Here is a 17727-nt window from a genome sequence, read left to right on the forward strand (position 1 = left end):
CAATAATTCTAAAACTCAAGCACTCTCAAGCCATTTCCAATGAGTATTTTTAAAAAAAAAAGTGAAATCAGTTTTTATTCTTTGTTTTGACTGCTTTAGGAGAAACAAGCATGATTTCTATCCTAGTAAGGAAGACATGAAAACAGTGGAACAGCAAATAAAATCAATATCAGATCACTTGCTAAGGAGAAGTATCAGGCTTCTTCAAAGCATTCAAAATGTTATTTAACAAGTCTTAATTTCCAGAGCACGCACAAACTACACAACATAAAGGAAGAAAAAGCTTTTGAATGCGTCATTGCCTTGACTCCAACTGAAATGGGATCTTCATCCAGGGCTTCAGTTCTTTTCACCTTTTGATTATTGTAGCTCCGTGTTTTTGTCTTTCAAACAGCCATGTGCCATTGCCTGTCATGTAACACTGGTGAGGCAACACCTAGAGCATTGCGTCCAGTTTTGGTCCCCCGACTACAGAAGCGATGTGGACAAATTGGAGAGAGTTCAGCGGAGAGCAACAAAAATGATTAGGAGTCTGGGGCACATGACTTCAAAGCCTTTAAGGTCAGAAGGGACCATTATGATCATCTAGTCTGACCTCCTGCACAACGCAGGCCACAGAATCTCACCCACCCACTCCTGTAACAAACCCCTAACCTACATCTGAGTTACTGAAGTCCTCAAATCATGGTTTAAAGTCTTCAAGGTGCAGAGAACTTTCCAGCAAGTGACCACACTGCAGAGGAAGGCAAAAACCCCCCAGGGCTTCTGCCAATGTGCCCCAGAGGAAAATTCCTTCCCAACCCCAAATTTGGCGATCAGCTAAACCCTGAGCATGTGGGCAGGTCTCACCAGCCAGATACCCAGGAAAGAATCTTGCATTGCACTGCTTATGAGAAGAGGCTGAGGCAACTGGGCTTATTTAGTCTGCAGAAGAGAAGAGTGAGGGAGGGATTTGATAGCAGCCTTCAACTACCTGAAAGGGGGTTCCAAAGAGGATGGAGCTCGGCTATTCTCAGTGGTGGCAGATGACAGAACAAGGAGTAATGGTCTCAAGTTGCAGTGGGGGAGGTCTAGGTTGGATATTAGGAAACACTATTTCACTAGGAGGTGGTGAAGCACTGGAATGAGCTACCTATGGAGGTGGTGGAATCTCCATCCTTAGAGGTTTTTAAGGCCCAGCTTAACAAAGTCCTGGCTGGGATGATTTAGTTGGGGATTGGTCCTGCTTTGAGCAGGGAGTTGGACTAGATGACCTCCTGAGGACTCTTCCAACCCTAATATTCTATAATTCTATATCTACTTATATGTCCCCCGCAACTGTTAATGTATCTATCCTCACAACACCTCTCTGAGGTAGGGCAGTGCTATTCTGATGCACAGGGAGAGACTATGTGACTTGCTTGAGATCACACAGGAAGACTGTGGCAGAGCTGGGACTTGAACCAAAATTGCCAGAGTCGCAAGCTAGTGCCCTAACCACTGGACTACTCTTCCTCTCTATGGGGCCACCTCAAATCTGTATTCAAATGACTCCACAGGCATTCTTGATCATTTCAAGATCCTGTGTAGCTTAGTGCTCCTTGTTTCTGAAACCCTCAATGAACTTGCTTATCCCTGATAGCAGAGTCTCGAGCCTCTGATCCCAATTACTCTCTTCCTTGCATAGACTAATTTACCTTTCTGGGACTCAGATAACTTGTTCACCAAACATAAGAGTCATTTCCGTGGTTTGGTAGAGCTCCTTGGGAAATACGATGATGTCATGTGTGAGCACCTATGTCAAGTAGTTTGTAAAGAAGCTATGGATCATTACTGCTGCAAAACAATTCGAAACAAATTGATTGATCTTATGGCAAGGAAGGTGCTTGATAACATATTGATGCAGCTTAGAAAGCAAAGCACTGCACTGCAATAACGGAGTGCACGCCTGACATTAATTACATTTAAAAGATGTCATTTACTGTAAGATTTGTTGATGATGAGGATAGCTGTATCCAAGTAAAGGAACATTTTATCAGTTTCCGGTCTGTGAATGACGCTACTGGAAAAGGCCTAACACAACTGTCTATGAATGTTTTGAATGAGAATAAAATAAAGCGTCAGGACTGCCATGGCCAAGGCTACAACAATGGTGTAAACATGAAGGGAACAAACAGTGGATCCAGGCAAGGATCCTTGTGCTGAATCCAAGAATTTTCTTCATGTCTTGTGGCTGCCAGTCTCTCAGCCTGGTTGTGTCAGGTGCAGTGTCATCTGCTTTAGATTCAGTATCTCTCTTTGAAGAACTGCAAAGGATATACATCCTGTTTTCAGCATCAACTGTCAGGTAGCAGATCCTCATGGACATTGTTACAAATCTGATTGTGAAGCCACTAAGTGATACTTGCTGGGAGAGCCTCACTGACAGCGAAAAGCCAGTGAGGTATCAAGTGACTGAGGTTTACAAAATCCTAATGGTACTGGCACAGTCAAGTAAGGCCAAAGCCAGAATCCAACATGAGGCGCAAAGCCTGGCAAACCAGATCATTGACTTCAAATTTCTGGTTTCAGTTGTGGTTTGGCACAATATCCTGTTCAATCCAAACGTTGTATGCCAGGCATTACAAACTTCATCAATGGACATCATGACTGCTACTATTTTAATGAGAAGCTACCGTGATTTCATTGTGGTCTACAGAGACAACGGATTTGAAGACGCCATCACTGCTGCCAAAGAAATGGCAGAAAACTTAGGAGCTGAGCCTGTCTTCAAGGAAACTCATATTCATTGGAAGAAGAGAAAGTTTGGTTATGAGGGCAGACATGAGATGACGGGAAGCTTAGAAGAAAAATTCAAAAAGGAGGTTTTTTGCTCGTTCGTTGACACTGCTCAAGTGTTCATCAAAGAAAGGTTTGGACTAATGAAGCACTATGAAAAGATCTGGAGTGCTATGATCTTAGCAAGTTGCCAGCAGACAGGAAAACACTCTTCAACAATTATACGGCCCTTCACCGGATGCTGACACATGGGGAATGTTTGGACATCAATGATAAAGACCTCTGTGTCAAATTGGACAACATTCATCACACTCTCCACTCCAAGTTCTCCAATTCATTCACAGCACAGAGCTGAAGGACACTTTTCCTAATGTGTAGATAGCTTTGAGGATTCTGCTCAAGCTACCAGTCACAGTCGTGAGTGGTGAGTACACCTTTTCGAAGCTCAGGCTCATTAAAACATATCTTTGATCAACGATGGCCAATGATACACTGACGTTGCTTGCTATTTTATTGCTTGAAAATGCCATTGGCCAGTCTTTGGATCTCTCTGACGATGTGCTTCAGTTCACAAGGACAAAGGAGAGAAAAGTGACCTTTAGCACTAAAGGACTAGGGTTAACATTGTAAGTCTGTCACCTACTGTAACACGATTTAATACCAGTCCACCCAATATTGGTGCACAGTTCAATTTCTTGATGTTCGTACATTTCAGTTATTCTTAAAATTAAAAAAGTTTCTGTAACCTTAGCGATAACAATTTTTTATTTGCTTATATATGGCATGAATAAATACAGCGCGCAAATTTATCATCCAATATGACAGGGATAAATCATGCATGCAAATTGTGCATCGAAGTCGTGAAATGGGCTACAAATGCAATAAAAAATAAAGTACTGAAAAGTTTAACAAATGGAGGGGGCCAAAGACATGCCTCGCCTGGGTCATCATCTGGTCGAGAGCCAGCCTTGCTTCCCCCTATCATCCTCTCTCCACTACCCTCCCTGTTCACTCTGCTGTAATGCTATCATCCCCTTTATACTTCCCGACACTATCATCATTGGTGCAGGAGCCTTCTCCTGTGCAGCTCCTGTCATTTAGAATAACCTTCCTCTCTTTCCAAATCTTAGCCAGAAACATGATTTCTCTATTTCATATATCTCTTCATTCCTCTTGCTGTTCCTCTCACAGCTGTTATGTAACCTTGTACATGTAAAGGTTAACTCTAAAGCATTTTGGAGCATGGCCTGTATGAATGACAATATACAAATCAAATAAGACTTTAGATTATTGTAAATCTTTACTTCCAGGAGTTCTTATTTCCATTTTACCTAGGACGCAGAAGGAAGTGTCACACAGAATAGACTTCCATCTTGAACAATCCCTTGTAAGTCTTCTTTCTTTTCCAAACTCATTCATGGTCAGCTTTGTGATCTATTTCCTCATCTCAATGATCCTTCTATAAAAGCAGAGGTTCATCTGCACATTGGCTATGATCCGACCATTGCAATCACTTTGTTCTCAACTGATGGAAGACTACAACTTACTGGAATCATCTAAGCATTTCCTTGTTTGTGACAAAAATCAAAGCAATGGATGTTAAGAATACGCCATAACTGTTGACACCAAAAACTGTTTAGTCTCCTCTCCTCAGTTGTTTTTCAGAGTCATGTTTCTGCTCCATATAACAGAGTTCCTATCACTATTGCATTGAACACACATAGTTTAGTTGTCACACGGACATCCCATTGCCCAAAGAGAGGCCGCCAAAGGTGATGAAATGTCACTGATGCAAGACCAATCCCACATATGACTTTGGATACCGAACCTCTTGCTTTCAACCAACTATCCATATAGATAAAATTATTCCCCTATTCAATGCCACTGTCCTTGACATGCAGCGTCGACAGATCATTCATTTCCATTTTACAAGAGGCGTGCATAGTGTTGGTTTTATCAGTTCCTATTTTAAGTCCTATAGATTCTGCAGTCTGTCGCAGCTCTTCCAGCGTTAGCAGCAGTTGATCAGTAGTTTCTCCAAATAAGGCAGTATCATCTCCATACTCAAAATCCTCTTGATAGATCCAGAGGCAGCTGTTTGCAGCTACCGACTTACTATGCAGAAGCAGCTGCCTCCCTCTCCAAGTGATCTGATACCGCAATGAAGTCAGAAGAGGTTTCCTAAATTGCTTGGCTGCTAAAAATCACGGTGATAGGAGTATGGGGGTGATTTTGCTGCTTGTCTTGATCTATCACCTCCCCTTTCTCTATGTATCGAGGGAGAGGAAATATAAGATCTCGAAGGTGGGGAAGCAGCCTCTTGGGATATGAGCTGCAGACATCTGCTTCTTGATCTATCACCTCCCCTTTCTCTGCATACGGGGGGTAGAGGGAATATAGGATCTCGAAGGCGAAGAAGCAGCCTCATAGACTATGAGCTATAGGCAGCTGCTTCCCAGCCTTCAAGATCCTATATTTAGAGCCCTGCGCAGATACAATATTTGTATCCACATCTGATCCACAATCCGCAAAAATAGATATCCACGGATTTATACAGCTCTACACATAATGACTGCAGTCCAGGAAATGTAACCAGTATTTTCTTTCTATGTTCCAAACCACTCATTACAATTAGAACTACCAGTTGACGCGGTTTCCCCCAGTTATAATCTAGTGGTAATGAGAAGGAAGAGACGACATTTTGTAATTGTGCCTCTGCGTTGGTATTCCCTGTTACAGTTAGAGATTCCTAAAGTGATTCAACATTAAAGCCATGACTGAAGGAGCACACGGGTTGCTTTCAATTTTAACTGATCCTAGATGCTGATAGTGTTATCATGGTTGGTTGTATGTGCCTGAGTCATTGCTGTGAACACTATATATTAGGTTATATGGTATTTGGGGGACTCTAGCTTAAAAGCCTGCTCAAATGGAAATAAAGTAGTCCTGGCAAGTGTTAACTGTATTGTAATCACTTGTCTCCACGTCATTGCCGCAGTGTCCATTGGAGCTGACTTCTTAGTGATCGTATTATTACAGTGACACAAAGTGTATTATTTTATAGTAACGACTGTAAAATCTCACGGCGCTTACAACTGGGATTTGTTTCATTAGAGTTTGATTTTTGGCTCTGAGCTATAGGCGGTATGACGGTCTGCTCAACTCAGTGCTTTAGCCGTCTGAGTATAGCAAATGAAATATAATTATTAGATATAATTGACATGCATAGGCAGAGCTCTACTGATATGCAATGAGATTAGTTTCCTACCCAAGAGCTTTCAATTTACTCTAAAAGTTACTGACCTCATTTTTTCCTTTGCAACACACAGATACATCTTAACAGTCTAATCAGGTAGCACAGCTTTTAGAAGCTTTGGCAGCATATTGCTATCCTGTGGCAGGTCATAATATCCTGCGGTTGATTACAGCGGCATCATGCAGTGAGCTGCTTTCTTCTTTTTCACATGCCAGAGTCAAAGCTCAGCAGAATTGTGGATCTCTCTGCTTTATCTTAGGTTGTGAGGTTTTTTATGTTCAGTCTTCTCACTTAACATCCTTTAAATGCTGGTGTAACTGTTGCCTGGCTGCTTGGTTTAGAACCCACCTCCCTGCCAGAAGAGAGGGCAACCAGACAGACACTGAGCAGGTGGAGCTCTCCGAAGTGCTGAGTCAAACGTGAACCTGATAGGGGCAAGCAGCAAGGAAGCATATTTTCCCTTGGGCGTGGTGCTCTTGAAATTCCCCATAGAGTCAAACACCCATTTCTTTTACTCCTCTAGAACTGGCAACACCACCACGTGTGCTGTAGCCCAATCGGTTATCACAAATTAAACAGGAGCAGGCTGGGTTGATCCTTGGATGGGAGCTCTCTGAGGAACACCTGGGGGTCTCAGGAAATTATATTGATTGTTCAGCAGGTGGCATTCCTCTCTTTCAGTAAATATTGAATCAACATCAGAGGCCTAGTCTACACCAGGAAAGCCTTGCTGGTAGATCTATACCAACAAACTCTCCTAGTGAAGATGCAGGTTCTGCCACCAGAAGAGCGCTTTCAATAGTATTGATTGTAGCAGTTCCCCAAGTGAAATAAGTTCTATGGCAAAAGCACTTTTATGCCATTTTAAGCAAAATGCCAGTTGCAAACTGATACACAATGAGTGGCATGGAAGCAGAGGCAAGTATGAAAGTGAAAGAAGAAAATGAGTGCGTGTTTAGAATGGTACCGTGGGAGAAGCATAGGCAGCAGACAGAAATAAGAGGATGTTGTGCAGAGGCTTGAACAGGAGGGTGTGGCCCTGAATGTCATGAAAAAGGTTCAAGGAAACCAACAGAGTAATCCAAAGAGTAGAAAGGAATCAAACGAAACTGTGTGCGAAAGCGCGGGTGCCAGAGGGGAGAGTGGAGTGTTTGAAGGTGATGGACAAGAGAGAGACAAAAGAAGGTCGGAGGCTGAGACATTAGAAACATGCTTATTTACTTCAAATTGGCAGCAAATTTTCCAGGATTAAATGTTGGAAAGTCCCAAATGTGAGGCAGAGGGGTAGAAGTTGCAGGTGGAGAGGCAGCTTTCTGAACCCAACACCATAGATATGGTAGTTGATGCTATAAGAATGGGTGAGGTCACAAATGGGCACATTACAAAAGAACAGACAAAGAGGCAGAGGACAGAACCTGCATGTCCCAGAATGTAGCTCATATTTCAAGTCCGGAAAGGTTGATCCTTTCCTGCACACTCCCAGACTTGCTTCGGTAGCCTAATGGCACAACCCTCATGTCCCCACTTTGGAAACCTGGCACTGTAAAGTATGGTTGTGTAAAAGCTCCCTTGTATGAAATATGATAGAGATGACTGCTAGTCTGGAGTTTGGCAGAATTTTTCCAGCACTGCTCACTTGCATACACAAGAATATCAGCCACCTAACGTATGGTGTTTGTGTATTTTTGACTCACTGTGTTACACTGATGGGGGTTTTGCATTTCTCAACAGTGCTAGTCACCTTAAATTATCCTTCTACAGTTATAAGACTGATTGTAAGCAATTCCTTGCCTATGCTCAGCAACTGTATCTTTCAAACTATACACCCTAATTCCTTTCATCCTCTCCCTTTGATTCACTTAAAACAACATTGTTACCAAACAAGAAATTATCATATCCTTTACTTAGTGAACTCTCTCATACAGAGGCAACTTTTCTTACGGCTGAGAAATGGATGCAGATTCCTCGGCAGTCTGCCCATGGCAATGTTCCAAAAACTTCTTTAGGGTCACTATTGAGAGACACTAGGCAGCTCTAACCTCCTCTCTCTGCTGGGCCTCCATTTCCTATTGAACTATTGACAAAGGTTAAAGTTCAAGGCACAGTATGGCAGAGTGCAGGGTACAAACAGGTGAGCCTGAACTCTGATCACTCAGATACTAATTCATTCCCGTGGAGAAAGCTGGCAGGGGTAATTAGTCAATCAGGCTGGCTGGCTGGCTGATCTAAGAAGCCAATTACCCTATCAGCCCAAGGCCGTTAAAGAGGTAGGAAAGAAGTGCCAAGGGGGAGGAGAGGAAGGGGACCAGGACAAGTTGATCTCAGTAACACAGAAGCCTCAAGGGAGGGAGATGTCTGTTCCTCTCAGTTCTTGGGGAGAGGGCCAAAAGAGCTGTTGGCACTGTAAATAAACAGTTGCACACAAATTGTTGTAGAAATGGTGGAGGGAATTTAAAATAAAAGGATAAGGTGAAGGCACAACAACTGGGGATTCACAGGCAGGAACCCTCTCATGGAGTTAGGTGCCTAAGCCCTTTTGTACAAATGTGGAGCAGGAATTTGAACCCACACCTCTTAGGAGGATGCCCTAACCACTGGGCTATAGGTATTCAAAGGAGGGGAAGGGGAGGCTCCCTCCATCTCTCCTGTTGAAACTATAATTAACTAGTCATTGGTACAGGGCGTTGAAGCTGGGTCTCCTGCATCCCGGGGGAGTGCCCTAACCACTAGGCTATGGGGTCATTCTCACTCTCTTTCCCTGGCCCAGTGAAGAGTGGTAGGACTGAAGCAACTGTGCTCATTCCCACTGGCAGACTTTTAGTACCTAAAGGATTTTATCTGTGGAAACGTAGGCACCTCGGGCAGCAACTAAGTGGGGGATCTGAGGATCTGACGTTCAAACTTGGGTGCCTAAAGTGCAGTTAGGTGCCTAAATCCTTTTGTGGACCTAGGCCTTACTGTAAAGAGCTTCCTGGCTGGCTCAGGAATAAAATGGTAGCTGGGTCAAACCTGAAATGTTCTCCACACAGAAATGGAGCATTAAACATCCTGGGTGAGTTTCTGTTCTGAGCCTTACAGGAGGTGCAGCAGAGAAGCAGCAGCCCAGAGGTAGTGAGGGAACGATATCAGGCTAGTGAAGGCTGGTGCACCTTCTTGGCACAAATTAGAGAGCCTCAAGGACTGGCCAAATTTACAACAGACTCCCCAGTACAGCCAGGGGCACAACCACATCCTGGAGCATCCCACAATCTCTGTAGTGCTCAGCACCAGGAACATTTCTTCTGACACTCCTGACATGCCCCATATAAGGGGGAAGCATACATCTGATTATGGTTTCCCTTAACTACTCCTGCCTCACAGAAAATTCTCACCTGGCGTTTGCAGCTCAGGTACGGCCTCTATAGACCAACAGAGTGGCATATGCATTTATATAGTGCACAGTCATTCCAAAGTTGCTCAAACTCATTACAATCTACACATACAGCAGTCATTTCACAACACTGGAATGCAGCCAGCTCTAGGGTGGGAGGACATTAGCCAGCATGCAGTACATAACAGTGGTGGAAGGGGTATTTTTCCCCAAGATAACTGGGGAAAAGTCTACCCTTACAAATATTACCATGAGATCTTTATCGTAACTACTGAAAGCAGACATGTCCTCAGTTTTTAAAGTCATATAACTGGGCCATCAGTCTGACACACTGGTTGCCTGATCAATCTGTTGTTAACCATCCGGAGTCTTGAAATATTTTGCTCTAATGTGAGCCCAGATACCTTTATTCTACTCAACAAGTGCATTGCGAATGGTGGAGGGGAGGAGGTTAAGCATTTTTTTTTGTTAAGCTGCTGAGTTTTAGAATAAACATTTGCAGAATAAACCACCAAAATAAATGTTTGCCCCAAGGTCCTCAAGCTCTTGCTACTTCATTAGCTAGCATTGTTCTCCAGGGAGTCATTTTTCATTCTTAATCATTCTTGGTGTATTGCAGCTCGACTTTGGGAAGCAGAGAAGCAGCTGCCCCTGGAAGCCTTCCACAAAGTCCAATGATTCAATGCCTACCTTCCCATTTGGCAAAAGTCTCCGTATCTCCACCCGATCTAAATGCCATCCAGAATTAAACCCTCCGCCTTTGTGCCCAATACGAATCTTCTCAATAGTGTCACCAACATCCTCCAGCTACAGAAACAAAAAAAAAGATTATGAAGTGAGTAATAGGCAGCAGCCTCAGTTCCTTTACAGCTAAAGCCAAGATCCACTGATTCATTGTTCATTTTCTTATTTACTGTCTATATTAAGTTCCCAAAGGGCAAATATTAGCCTCACTGTAGCATCCAGATGCATGTGGAATGAGGGGCTCCACATTGTTGTTATTCTGAAATAAGTGTGTTCACACTGACTTGCACTGAAATAACAACATTTTGGGAACAGATTCTGTTAAACTGGTGCAAGTCTGTCCGTGGAGCATTTCCTCAAGCTCTTCAGCTGGAATGGGAATTGAACCAGTCCTAGAAGCTGTAAGTTTACTATGGTTTGATTTTTTTTTTTTTACAGCTCTGTGTTAGATTATTGATACATGATTATTACAGGGGAAGGAGGGTCTTGAAATCAAAGCACAAGATTGAGAGCCCAAAAATCTGCTCTCTCTTTCTTGCGCAGCCGCAGACTCGTTCTGCCACTTTGAGCAAATCACATAGGTCAATGCCACTCATTTTCTCATTTGCCCCTTTAGCCACTTATATTCTGAAAAGAAGGCTGTAAACATAGTTGCACTAAAATAATGAAATTGGTTTGGATTTGCACCTTTTCTTATTTCGGTGCCAGCTTGAGTGTAGATCAGCACTGCCTGAATGCCTCCTTTTCACATGGGAGGGGCCTGCTAAGCTAGTGTTTTCCCTGCTGAGATTTGTATACCAACTATTTTTCAATCTTGCAAATGTTAAAAGTTTGCCGGTATCAATTTAGTTCCCCTACTGCTTGCCCCCAACATGACTAGACTGTCATGTACTGAAGCACAGTTCGTCTAATTTCAGGGGATTTGAATAGACTGGTTGCTGCAATTCAGGGTTTGGTGCTGCAACAGAACTGGTTAGGGAAGCTTGCATGAGGTCTGCATTCACTCTACCCGAGTTGACTATAGAGAGCATTATCCATCTCTTACTATCATAAAAATTCAAATTCTCTGAATTCATTCAAAAACATTAATATAGGTGAAAAGATGTTATTCTTCCTCTGCACAGCCTGAATAACCATCCTTCAGTGAGGCATTCAATCTATACATAGCAGTGAAGTGGCATGTGACTCAAAAGATGGGTATTAAAAAAAGATGTGTTTATTGCACCGCTTTAGGCATCTCCAGAAAATCACCACTCGGAACTGCAGCTGATAATGGTTTTTTTAATGCTTTTATTGCCCCTTCTGCAGAATACCAAACAGCACTGGCAGTAAAACCACTAAAACAAAAAGGCAATTCTCAGCTCTGTATTTTCTGAAATCCCAGCACTATTTTCAAGGTCTACTGAGCTTCAAATTATGGCTCCTCACAAATAGGTGAAAGAAGAATATATTTTGCTGCTATTTTGTTGTTGGTAAAGAAAAAAATAAATTTTGGAGACCAGTTAATATGTCCTTCTAAATCCACAGAACAAACTGCATTTTCATGTACTTAGTCTAAAACACACTGATGTCTCAGCTTCTTCTAAAGGAAAATGAATCCTAAGGATTACAACATTAAACTAATGGGCAGTTCAAGATTTTTTACACATGGATTGATTAATGGCAAACTCCATCATGGACAACTCCAGGGAAACTCCATGGAGGTAAGTTCTGTTCTTTGAAAGATGTAAAGAGGAGGGTTTATTGTGATTTATATCCTAGGACAACAATTTGAGGTGAAAATTTTTTAATTTGTTTAAAAATGTTCTAAGGTTTGGTCTTGATTATTAAAAAACCACCATCACAACAAAACAAAAAGAAACACAGAAAGGTTTTAAGTCCCTCTAGGAACTTAGTCTCTCTCGTACCCAGTGGATGAAAATAGCAAACAGAAATAATATATAGGGATAGATTTTTAAAACACCTCCATAACTTGCAGTATTTGCCAATTTATAATCTTGGGTATGCATTAATTTCAGTGAGAGTTTGCTGTGAGCAAGGACTGTTGAATCCAGCATTGCATGTGCCAATCGGCTGTTAGCTACATAACTGGTTGATGTGCTTGCACCAGGGCCAGCTCCAGGCACCAGCTCAGCAAGGAGGTGCTTGGGGCAGCCAAGGGGAAGGGGTAGCACATCCGGCTCTTCGGCAGTATTTCAGAGGGAAGGACCTGCTGCCGAAGAAAAAAGCGGCTTGTGATTGCGGCTTTTTTGTTTTTTTACCCCCTCTGCTTGAGGTGGCAAAAACCCTGGAGCCGGCCCTGGTGTGCACAAATGTATCTTTTGCATACACTAATGTATGTATTGGCAAATACATCAGGAATACACCAGGCTCTTTGAAAAGTTGGTCCAACATATTCAGAAATCACAGCTCCTACAGTAAGGTAACAGATCCTCTATATATTCCTTCACAAGCATTAGGCATTATGGACCAACTTTTCAAAAGTGCCTTCTGAAAGTGCATCCACAAAACAGTGCATATAGACCCCCCATTTGTGCAAGCAATTTCAGACATTACCTTTGGTTCTTAGAAGGGGTTCCTTTTTGAAAATATTGGCTGGACAGAGAGCAAGTGAGAATATGTGTAAGTGTGCCAGAGAGAGGGGAAGAGAAATTATAATTGATTAAAGGTTCTAGATGAGGCCCTTAGCAAGCAATGGCAGGGGTTGCTACTTATCAATCATATGTTGCTCCTATTACTGTATCTGTGCTGCTTACAATGCTTTAAGTGTATTTATCACTGTAACATGCAGTGAGATAGGGCTGTCATCCCCATTTTACAGATGGGAACCTGAGGTGCAAGTGTAACCCCGACAGACGCCAGTCTGTCAGTGGACAGGCTCAAACCTGGGGAACTTAGTGCATGAGCCTCTACCACATGAGCTCAAAGCCAACTAGCTCTTAGCTAACGCTGTAGAGCAGACTCATTCGACTCTCTCTCTAAGGGGGTCTCAGTGCCACTAGATGGGACAGAAAACTACACCGAGAAGGTGTGTGGGTTACACAAGGAGGCTTGGTGATTTGCCTGGGATCATACAGGAAGTCTGGAGCAGCACTGGGACAAATCCAGGACTCTCAAGTCCTAGGCTAATGCCCTAATCACCAGACCATCCTTTCTCCTCCATGGAAGTACCTGCACAAGTCTCCAGGGAGGAGAGAGGTAAAGAGCAGCACTGGGCAAGTAATTGATTTTTTGGTTCAATGGAAGTTCCAAAAAACTGGGAAAAAATTCTGTTTGGGCTGAAACACATCTGAAATTTTTAGACTGTCTGGTAAATGAAAAAGTCTGCCTGAGGTCTATTCCAGAAGAGGGATTTGAACACAGAGCAGAGATTCAAGCCTGGGTCTCCACATGAGTTCCCTGACAACTGGACTAAAGGTTACATGGGTCCAGCAGCAACCCCATCTTTTCCTTCTCTGGCCAGTCTGTGAATGGCCAAAACAATTCATGTCAAATTCACAAATAGCTTCAGGTCAGCCAAAAATGCATCTTTTGTCCAGAATTAGTCATCCAAAAATTTTCACCCAGCTGTCATGAAGAGTCCGTTTTCCATTTTTTTCCACATCCCGACTGCTTTTCTCTCCACTTCGTGTCCCTAAACCCCTCACCCAATTATTGCTCCTGCAAAAGAGCAAATATTTTTTTATTTTACCTCCACAATGAACTGATCCACCGAGTTCCTCTCAAAGCACATCCTTTGCTCTCTCTTGTTCTGGCATAGGGATTTCTGTAGACTGCAGACCCCATTACTTCCATAGAGAACAATGAAAACATCTGCATCAGTGCCAGCTCCAAAGATGTCACTGGTGTAAACTGTGATCTCATACGGAACAACTAAGTTAAGCAGAGGAAAACAAAAAACAAACCCCGGGCTGTGAGCGAAAAGCAAGGCTTCCAACTGGGAAAGTCTATAATTCATTTTAGAATGTAACAAACTCAAACCTAGATTAGAAATGTCAACATTGACAAAGCATCATTGAGAATTATACACACAGAAGTGATGCACAATTAACTGCTACATTACACTGCAAGCCATCAGGCTGGATTCCGATCTCAGTTACACCAGCATAAATCTCGAGAACTCCATTTAAATCAATGAAGCCAACAGAGCTACTCTGAATTCATACTGATTTACTGAGGTTGGAATCTGACCCAATGGATTTAATCCTGGGAGTCAAAACAGCTCTGAATATTTATACTGAAAAGTCATTGAAACATGGATCTCCCACAGTACGCTGAGTCTTCAAAAGACTGAGATGATTTTTGAGTAACTAAGCAACTGGCAAAACCAAACTAGCTGGAGCTGGTATGAAAAATTCTATATAAACATTCATCTGATGAAGTGGGTATTCACCCACGAAAGCTCATGATCCAAAATGTCTGTTAGTCTATAAGGTGCCACAAGATTCTCTGCTGCTTTTACAGATTCAGACTAACACGGCTACCCCTCTGATACTTATATAAACCTCATTCAAACTTCTGGACTATTTTAAATATTAGCTTGCAGAGGAAACATCAACCAAAGGGGGTGGGGGTGAGCGGGAATGTGAACCTGTCTCTCACTTTAAAGACCTAATTTCCATTTCACTCTCTTATCTAGTGTTCTCTTGAGGCCAGATTCTCCAATGCCCTGCACCTTGTCCAGTTATCTGCAGTAGTGCAAAGCGGACATAAAATGCTACTAAATTAGAATTGTGACTACACAAGGTACAGAGCAACAATGAATTGGACCCTTTAATCCTTCCTTGCTCCTACTTTGGTCTCTCTAGAATTTATTGTTGCCTTTAATTCCATACTTCCTACAGTTCCTTCTTCTTATTCCTTTTCAGACTCTTCCTGATGTAAGAAATAGACTAGCCCAGGATATAGGGGACTGGCCTGGGGGGCCATAAGACCAAGATAGATTCCTGGCTTTGCCACTGACCTGTTACATAACCTTGAGCAAGTCACTTCCCCTCTCTGTGTCTCAGTTTCCCAGTGTGGAGAATGATATTTACTCTCTTTTGTTCAGTGTTTTGAGGTATACGGCTGAAAAGTGCCCGACAAGAGCTCAGCATTAATATTATTTATTTTATTCCAAATTATCAAAGGCCTCTTTGCAGTTCTTGAACCCTAACAGAGATAATCTCTTTGCTGACTCACACTTAGGATGCTACTGGTCTCCATCAGAGTTGTGCAGAATTTGGCCCATAGTTACCATGGCTTCCATTTTTTCTATCCCTTCTCTGTCATTCTGGTTGGCCTTCTGCTCTCTTTGGTTTACCTGTTCACGTATAGCAAACCCCACTTCAACCATTCTTTTCCTTTTTCCGTGCCTCCTTCTGAGCTGCTTATAATCCTGTGCTCTCCCACACTCCACCCATTTCAATATTCGTTGTTATGCTTTATTGCTGGGAGTTCTAGGTCTCAGCATCCTAGATCAGAACAGATGGCATATTTCTGGCACCACTTCTATTATTGCTGGAGTAACTGTGATTATGCACATCAGAGCATAATCATTCATTAGCTATCCAGGCTTTCTAAACACAGCTCTCAGGAGAACAGAGATGAAGAAGTTTGATTTTAGAGACAATCAGCCTGAAGGTACTTAATATTCTTTTTTGCCAGAACCAATGAAATCTATTTGCCTGTGCTGCAGATAAACTGAAATAGTTTCCTGCAATATGTAAAAATAAAGAACTAATCCAGGAGACCAAAATTGCCTGCTACATGTTATGAAATAAAAATGATCGGATCTTCTCAAGTCTGCTATGCTTGTTTTTTTATTTGAATATTAACATCAGCTTAGAACTGAATCAACATCACAGCACTGTAACAAGGTCACAGCTCTCAGCTGTTAGAATCCCCTTTCCTTTGCAGGTTGTACCCTACAGGCACTGTTTTAGCGGGCACAACAAGAACATGTTTTCATCCTCCATGCTCAGGGAAATCATTTGGCGTGAGCAATCATGAGACATGTTGGACCATTTTAGTGGCAATCTGAAATCACTATTTTAATGGTTGGGAAATTAGAATACTGTGAACAGTACAACGTGTGTATTTACGCACGTGTGTATTTATGTTTGGTTCTTGCAAGTCTCCTTCTCCATAGCCCTGATTGCTGGTTCCAGACGCTGCAGAAGGGCTGCTGACACAAATAAGCTTTGCACATATTGTACATTAAGAGCTGGCATTCCAGAAACTCTTATGTCATGTAATACCCCTAATAAATTACCCACTCAAGTTATGTCTCATATCACCATGTGTGATACATTTCAGCAAAAACACAGTGAGAAGCAAAACCATGGTACTATTGGTGACAGTCACTCCTCTGAAGAGGACCAGCGCAAGGGTTATGCACTGGTTAAGTCCCATAAGGCTGAAATCTGACATTGATAATCCCTAAGTGTGATCTATGTTTGCAGAGGCCTTGCAATGCATTGACATTTATTCCATGCGTCTGTATATTTATTATTCCAAACCTGGGGCCAGTTGTGTCTGACAGCAGACTGAACGCACCAGGGAGGGTGGTGGGGAAGGGTACAAGGAGCACCCATTCTTCCACTCTTAATGTTTTATGTGGAAAGAAAGTACAAATGCGCTTGAGAGTCAGGGGGTGCCATGGTCAGAGCAGCAGCGGAGATAGGGGATGTGAGTGAGGGGACACTGTCAGAGCATCACCAGGGAAAGATTATTTTAGCTTCTGACTGCTGGATAGTTTGAAGAGGGGACGGTAAAGATCAAGGTGGCCAGAGAGGAGGATAGTTCAGGTGAGAAGGAACAATGGCATGAACCAGGGTTTGGGCAGGGGAGAGAAGAAAGAATCCATAAACCCATGGTAGCTCTATGGTCCCCATTACTGTAGTATCTGAGTGCCTTGCAGTCTTTAAGGTTAGTTATCCTGATAACAGTCCTGTGAAGAAGGCAAGTCCTATTGTCCACGTTTTACAGAAGGAGAACTGAGGCACACAGACAGGCTAAGTGACTTGGCCAAGGCTACACAGGAAGTCTGTGGCAGGGCAAGGAATAGAACTCCATTTCCAAGTCCCAGGCTAGCACCTTAACTACTAGACCATCTTTCCTTATAAAGGGAAGCGGTAGATTTTAAAAATCCATTGATGCAGAAGTGACAAGATGTGGCAACAGCCAGCATGTGTGGAGAAGAGTCAGAGAGAGCCTCAAAGTTGTGAATGTGAGGGATGAGAAGCACAGTGGATTCCCACCCCACAGAAATAGGGAAAGGGGAAAGCAGGGGGCTTAGAGATGAGCAATTCAGTGTCTGCCATGAGGCAAAACTCTACATACATGGAACATATTCTTTTGTCTGCAGTTGTGCAGGGAAGAGATCTCTCTCAGTGGCTCCATCGTCCTCAGATTTATCCAGCCAGCGGCCACAAGGGAACTTCAGGCATTGCCCAAGTGATGGGGCATCAATTTCCACCCATTCCAGAAACCAGCCAGCAGAGCCACCTGCAGCAGGAGATTATACTCAGAGTGAATAGCACTTTTCACCAGCAAAGTGCTTTACAGACAATGAACTAATTAATTCATCCTGCAAGATCCCTGTGAAAGAGGTAAGTGT

The 17727-nt window shown here is 42.8% G+C and overlaps 1 protein-coding gene across 1 annotated transcript in view; it reads right to left on the minus strand.

Annotated features, from left to right (window-relative positions):
• LOXHD1 (lipoxygenase homology PLAT domains 1) overlaps window positions 1-17727 on the minus strand; it is a 297238-nt gene that overhangs the window by 86843 nt on the left and 192668 nt on the right. Inside the window, exons 30-32 of the mRNA XM_075066837.1 lie at window positions 17451-17615; window positions 13819-14000; window positions 10074-10190 (exon numbers count right to left, since the gene is read on the minus strand). Coding sequence (XP_074922938.1) covers window positions 10074-10190; window positions 13819-14000; window positions 17451-17615 — 464 coding nt within the window. The remainder of the gene's footprint in view (window positions 1-10073; window positions 10191-13818; window positions 14001-17450; window positions 17616-17727) is intronic.

This window comes from Chelonoidis abingdonii, chromosome 6 (assembly GCF_003597395.2).
Source record: "Chelonoidis abingdonii isolate Lonesome George chromosome 6, CheloAbing_2.0, whole genome shotgun sequence".
Taxonomy (NCBI): domain Eukaryota; kingdom Metazoa; phylum Chordata; order Testudines; family Testudinidae; genus Chelonoidis; species Chelonoidis abingdonii.